Raw genomic sequence first — 7,311 nt, 5'->3', positions numbered from 1 at the left:
TGCTCAGTATTTCTTGAGTAACATAGAAAGTGGTAAACAAAACATACAAGGGAGTATTCCACTTGCTGGTAGTATTAGCAAACTGATTTGATGTTCGTTCCAAAACATCTCACAAACTTTTATCTTGGAGTACCTATTATACTTATCTCAGTGCAAACGCAAGTCAATCCATTTTGTATTTATAAACTAGGCTATTTTAATTTTATATATGCAGTTGTATGGTGGTTATATATGCAATTGTATGGAGGCTGGGTGAGTTGTCTTTCAGAAGTAGCCAAAAGAGGTTCTTCATAAACTTGTTTGCAAATTAATTTTGCAAATACAGAACCAGAGCCACAAAAACGATTGATTTGTCTTTTTCTTCCTTTCCCCCGAACAGGTCATTTTCCCCTGTTGGTGGCTGGAACCTCATTACTGGGATTGCTCATTTTCTATTTAGCTCTTATAGGAGATCAGTGGCCAGTTTCCCTCTGATTTATTTTAAAGGTTTTTGCTACCTTTAATTCTCCCCTGGAGCTACGGTATCTTATGTATCTTTGTGTGGTATCTTGATGCATACTGAAATGTTATCTGCAGAAATTGTTTTTTTAATTTAAAGGGATGGTTTTATTGTTTTTAGAGTTGTGCTTTATTCAGTTTTTAGGTTGTACACCACTTCAGTCGCTTCATGCTATGAAGCAATTTATAAATTTGTTTATTAAGTATTATTATTATTATTATTATTATTATTATTATTATTATTATTATTTGCTCCAGCATGTTCTGTTTGCTGCCACTCCACACACAGGGTATCTTTAATTCAACAGACTTCACATTTATCCAAGTAAACTGAATTTTAAAAACTGCCAAGTGTCTTTGCTTCTCTAACATGTCGTCTGCATCCAACCCCTTATCAAACACAGTTTGTATCATAGTTATAAAAATTAAAAATGACACTTCCACTGTACATAAGAACAAGGAACTTGATAAATGGCATAATTTATATATCAGCATTGCATGATTAAGATAATTAATCATGTCTGTTGACCAACAGTGGCCCACAAGCTGTATTCCGGTGGTCCATGGCATGTCCACATTAACTTTTTATATTGATGCTTAATGGCATTTAAATTTCTTCTTTTATTTCTTATATTTTATTGTATTACAATAATAAAACAATATAAGAAACAAAAGAAGCAACAAGTGGTGCATGGGGGGGAGTTTAGGAACCACTGATCTAAACAATAAGGTTATTTAGTTTATTTAATAAAACTTATTTACTTTATAAGCAAGAGTAATCAAGCACAAAACCAGACTTTTGTGAGTAGGCTGCTTTTCTGGATGTGCTTCGAGTGATGTATGGGTGCTGCATCCTACATCAAAACACGGAGGACTGCACATAGGAGAATCCCAGCTTCTTCCTTAAACAGCCAGAGTCCTTAGTTCAGACAGCTACAAACACTTGTTTAGAAGGACCTACAGAGAGAAGACAATGAACCAAATCCAGACTTTGACTGTCCTTGTCCCAACCTTAAGAAGTGATGGATGTTGATAGAGATTACAGTGCTCGGAACCTATTCAGCAGGTGTAAGGGCAGAACAGCTGTGCATTCATGTTCAGTTCTTCACGGTAACAATTGAAAATGATTATAAAACCCAATTAGTCATTTTCTGATATGCTAAAAGAAACTATCCTACATCTTGCATATTTTAAAAAAGCTAGCTATCTGCAAGTCAAAATCTGTATATTGTAAAAATGCTTTCATTTAGAATGAATTCCCTGCTGATCTCTACAGGCTGTTCATCAATATTTATACTGGTTAGGCAGAAGACTAGAAAAAAAGATAAAAAACAATGACATCGTACCCTATGTGATGATCATTTCCAGGCTAGGTTAAGTGTTGACTAGGGCAGGTGCAACACTTACACAAGTCCTCTGAATGCATACAGTGAAACTTCTCAAATATGAAACACTGGCTGCAATCAGGTCTATTTCCTTAATTGTGTAGGATTGTACATGCCCTGTGAGGACTTGATTTCCCCCCAATAGCATCTTCCTTACAAACGATTTTGTTTATAGACAAAAGCAACACTCACAGTTAACAAAGAAAAATAAATCAACCAATTGGCATCCATAAACAAAAGCACATAATAAATTATGTTTGCCTGTCTGTCTAAAACAAAAGCTCTAAAGTACTGAAACAATAAGACTCACAACATTTCCATACAAATATTTTCTTTGGGGTATTTTTTTGAGTTTCACAGCAAATTGCTCCCATACCACCCAAAAGAAAGTCCTCACGTCATCGCCTATATTTTTGAATTGTAAAGAACTGTGGCAGAATTGCATGCCCATTTTTTCGACAACAGCTATTGGTTTATAATCCCTCCCAATTTGGACCAAGCAACATCAATCCAGTTTTAAAGACCCACCAAATCTAAAAACCAGCTTGGGATGTGACGTAGAGGGGCTGTTGAAAGACAGAAAGCCCTGCTGAGATCCGGGAGTTAAACTAATGGTTCTTGTGTCTGAGGGAAAAATGAAACAAAACTGTCTTTGCTTTTTATGAACACTACCTTTTTTTGCTGTTTTCTCTTACATTAATAATCACATAAGGATTAAAAAAGAAGTAAGTCGTAGATCTTGTCAAGTTGAAGGCTTCTCTTGATATAAATGATCAGTCGATAGGAACTGCAATTTAAAAACCAAGAAAACGATTTAATTCCCAAGGAATGTTGCATAAGTGTGATTTGAAATGGCATCTTTTCCCAGTCAGATATCAAGCAGGTCTTCACCACTCTCGTCACTCTCCACAGTGAGTTGTCTTGTCCACCATTTCTTGACTTCTGATCCACAAGAAGCCACGTCTGACATGGGATTCATCTTGCACACAACAGACTTCATGGTTGTACGGCCACCAAACCGTAAGTTGACTGAAGACACTGAATGGCTTATTGGCTTTGGAGCTAGGGAATTAAACAGAAGACAACTTACTAGTGCAAATATGTATCTCATTCTGTTGTCTGGAGTAGTGGGGATGGTTCCAGGCAAACCAAGAGCTTTTCACATTAAAAATGCATTCAAGATGTTCGAACACTACATTGTGTTGTAAATGCATTTACCTTGCATCCTACCTTGTTAATATACAGTAGTACAGAAGAGGAAAGATAGCAATTTTTAAACCTTCAATTTATTTCAACTAGTTTAGGTTTCATGTACAAAAGCATTACAAATGTGAAAAAAGCAACAACTAATACCAAGTGCAGGAAAATGTCCTAAGACTGAACTGATCTACTTAAAACAGCCCAGAATTGCAGCTTTGGCACACTTAAGACTCTTTATGTGTTCAGCACAGCAATGAAGCTCATGCTTAGCTTAAGTTACTGTTGGTCTTAGAGGCAGTAGCTATGTATATGGTTAAGCCTATGCAGGTCCATATTGCTCTGATGTTTGAAGGACCAAAAATTGCACACACTTATTACTTTCCCTATGGACTTCCATTGTTAGGGACACCATTGGAAGAGGTACTCCATAACTACTTTCCTTAAAATATATTTTGTTGAACGATTTACTCTAGCATATTTTGACCTAGGAGCTTCAGTTGGCTCCAATAAGTTGTGGATTTTTTTAAACAAATAAAAAACCCTCTGTATGTGTAAATAAATTAAAAAATTGTCCAGTAGCACCTTAGAGACAAACGAAGTTTGTTCTGGGCATAAGCTTTCGTGTGCATGCACATTTCTTCAGATACACTGAAACAGTGTGCATGCACACTTCTTCAGGTACACCTAAACAGTGTATCTGAAGAAGTGTGCATGCACATGAAAGCTTATACCCAGAACAAACTTAGTTGGTCTCTAAGGTGCTACTGGACAATTTTTTAATTTATTTCAACTACATTAGACCAACATGGCTACTTACCTGAATCTAGAACCTCTGTATGTGTGTGTTTCCTCAATGGCATCAGGATCCTATGCAGCATAGAATTATACTAACAATAATTTCCCCCCGGAATAATAATGGCGGTTGGCTTTGGATCACATTTGTTGTCTTACTGATCACTGAATTTGGAGTTATAAAATAATTACATCCTTTTCTCTACTCCCAGCCCCACCCCGGTCTTAAAGACCATGATGATTTTCCTTTCTTCTCCTATAGCAGCATGTGATTTGGCTAGCTTGTCTGAGAAATCTGGAATGAGTGTTCCCTTCTGTTTCTAGTGTAGCTGTAGTCAGTCTGAAATCTACTGCTGCAGAATCCTCCAGTGAGGATTCATGCCCTCTTATGGCACTTTTCTGAGTTCTATCAGTAAATAGAGCTCCAGGTTCCATTTAGAATTCTTTTTGGTGTCATTCATGACAATCTTCACCTACCTGATGGCAAACGCCATTGTCCAAACTTCCGCTGAGGTTTACCACCATCAGTAGAGTCTTGCCGATATCCACCTCTGTCAGAGAGCGTTGGACTAAGGAGCTGTTGTTGACTACTCGTCTGAATAGAACAAAAGAGAACAGTGTTTAAGTGCATAGTATCTGAAGCTTCAAAGAACACAAGCAAGGCCTTTTTGTTTCTGATCTTTATTTTGTTGTTTCTGATTCACTAGAAAGAATTATGCTCATGGTAGCTGGGAATATTTTAGGATACTTTATTCCGGAGCACAATGAGTATCCACCTCACTCACTATGACACTGTTTACGGTAGGCTAATGAAGTAAAGGATGGCTGGATCGGATCCCAGTCATTTCATATTGTGAAGACTGTAGAACTGGGGAAATGCAAAACTGAAACCACAGGCGAGGAGGAGGTGGAGAAGAAGAAGAAGAAGAAGAAGAAGAAGAAGAAGAAGAAGAAGAAGAAGAAGAAGAAGAAGAAGAAGAACTACTATAGGCCTAGTTTCCTTAGCTCAGGATATCAAGACAATGTTCTTCACAAAGTGACTCTTCTTTAAGTTTGTGTGTGTATCCAGCCACCCTAAAAGCTCTAGAATATTCCAAAAATGCTCTGCACAGGCAAAGATTTTCCCATATTTGTGCCTGCACAGAGAACATGAAGAATGATTTATCTTAACCCACTGGCTTAGGCCAAAACGTTGAGGACCTGAGCATAACTGTACCTCAGGCTGTGTACTGTTATCCTGGTTATTAGCATTCATGTCTTCACTTGGTTGTGTTGTCTCAATGCTTGGTGGATTTAGGAAACGGCTAAGCTCCTGTTGTTGACTCTCTCGGAGACTATGGATAATGCTGCATGACTGCTGCTGTTTCTATAAAAAGATAATAAGTATAATTATCACTGGATCTTTTCAAACAAGTATTCTTAAAAAATTGAGATTCGCTCTTGTCTGCTCTACATTCCCTTTATATTATTCACAGTTACAGTGGACTTTTCCTTTGTAGTCATTTTCATAAAGCTGCTTACACCGTTTAATTTTATTTCAACCTTCTTTATGAGACTATGGAAAGAGACATTTAAAATAAAATGATCAGGGAGAAGAACTAAGCTTTTATAGAACTCATCTGGAGGCTATTGAAGTTAACTGGTTTCAGTGATTTTTAAATTAGACACTAGATAAAATTAACAAAGTGATAATGGAAACTCCCTTAGATAACTACAAAGTGTGACTTCCATGTTGTACCATTTTTATATATCAATGACAATGTGTGCAAAAAAGAGAGAAGCAGAATGGATATATCCAACACTAAACATTATTGCGCAAACTGGAAAGATAAAGCTTTCTATGCTTGTTTGTGAGTTATAGGAAGAATTGGAACAAAATCCAAAATCAGAGAATTTTTTTAGGATGGCACATTTCCCCCCTTTTCCTTTACCAACTTGAAAGTGGAGTGTTTTCAGCGTCAATGAATATAAATCTGGAAAACAACTCTAATCCCTGCCCCCCGATGGAGGTATGTCTTTTTCCAGATTGGGAGAAAACATATTTTTAATGGTCCTCTATCAAATTTCAAATAAGAGAAAGCATTCTTTTTACAAGTATTTATTTGGGATCAGTGTTTTCAGCTATCGTCATTGTCAACAACAACAAAATACACTTGAGAAGGAATTAAAAAACTTCATTTTCCGGACTTTCCGGACAAGGCATGTCAAGACACTGTCACTGTAGTCAGAAACAATCACCAGCTTTCCTTGCCTGAGTTGCAACTTGGTAAAGGGGCAGGGGAGGTAGGGGATTCTAGGACAGACGGAGGGCTGCTACCAAGTCATTATAAAACAAGTCAAAACTTGGAGCAGTGTTTGGCTTGGTTCATAATAGTGTGCAGATTTTTAAACTGAGGGAGCCTGTATTTTGAAACCCCCATTTCCAAAATATGCTGCCATCACTAATTGCTATGGTGATGTTGCAGTGGTCCCTGACATGGGCCTGGGTACATGGAAGTCATTAGGGTCAGTCACTCAGCTGTCCAAACTTCCCTTAATATTTCCCCAAGCAACCTGCTGCCTCCATTCACTGTTTTATAGAGAGCAAGAGGATTCTTCATTTATTTGATTGACTGTGTAATTTACAAGATGCATGTGGGGGGGGGGGCAAAATCTGATAAACTACCATTACTCCGGACCAGAAAACATTTGTACTGTAATTTACTAATCTAACCTAGTATTCCTGACCCTCCAAGCTTTGCACCAATGTACCAATGCCCCTCTCTGACCATACAGTCCTCATTTTTCACCTCACTCCTTTTAACTCGAACTTTCTCAACCAACTCCTGCCACCCATCATTCATATCTCCACGCAACATTCCACCACACTCTCCTGCTGTCACTCATGATCCTTCTGTTATAGCTATCTGCCTTTCCTTCCTCTTTCTCCTCTATTGTTCACATCTTAATTCTTGGCTCCTTGTGTCTTTTTTGATTATGTAAAGCACCAGTGATGCTGGTATAAAAATAAATAAATAAATAGCTAGCATCCCCGTATTTTAAGCACTGCATGACTGAGAAGGCTAAGAAGCTTGAATAATGTTTTCCAAATAATTGACAGCTCTCTAGTATGAAAATATAATGTAGCATGTTCTACACAACGAGGAAGAGTATGCTACATGCTTTCTGTTTTTCCCTGGTCAAACTTACTGCTCTAATGCGCTTCAAGCACTTCTTCAACCACATGCGGATAGTCTGTTTGGCTACTTCTTCCTCTATGGTGTATTCCAGTTGTTCCCTAGCAAGCAGTTCTTCCAGCTGAAGACTTTTTCTGATGTCAACAGATCTGTAGGAGAGCATGCTGGGGAAAAATTATAATAAACAATAATAATAATGAGTTTTTTTTTAAAAAAAGTTATTTATAAAAGGGAGATAATAGCAGATGTATCATATACTT

The 7,311-nt window shown here is 37.5% G+C and overlaps 1 protein-coding gene across 6 annotated transcripts in view; it reads right to left on the bottom strand.

Annotated features, from left to right (window-relative positions):
• Nucleotides 1-1,023: 1,023 nt before the first annotated feature.
• Nucleotides 1,024-7,311, bottom strand: part of NALCN (sodium leak channel, non-selective) — a 195,769-nt gene continuing 189,481 nt past the window's right edge. For all 6 annotated transcript variants that reach the window (XM_053384465.1, XM_053384464.1, XM_053384467.1 and 3 more), the window contains 4 exons: nt 7,065-7,215; nt 5,092-5,241; nt 4,353-4,470; nt 1,024-2,945 (listed from right to left, as the gene is read on the bottom strand). In XM_053384465.1, the coding sequence (XP_053240440.1) occupies nt 2,752-2,945; nt 4,353-4,470; nt 5,092-5,241; nt 7,065-7,215 (613 nt within the window). In that variant the 3' untranslated portion in view covers nt 1,024-2,751. The remainder of the gene's footprint in view (nt 2,946-4,352; nt 4,471-5,091; nt 5,242-7,064; nt 7,216-7,311) is intronic.

This window comes from Podarcis raffonei, chromosome 4, assembly GCF_027172205.1.
Source record: "Podarcis raffonei isolate rPodRaf1 chromosome 4, rPodRaf1.pri, whole genome shotgun sequence".
Lineage (NCBI taxonomy): Eukaryota > Metazoa > Chordata > Lepidosauria > Squamata > Lacertidae > Podarcis > Podarcis raffonei.
This window is presented reverse-complemented; position numbering and strand designations above follow the sequence as displayed.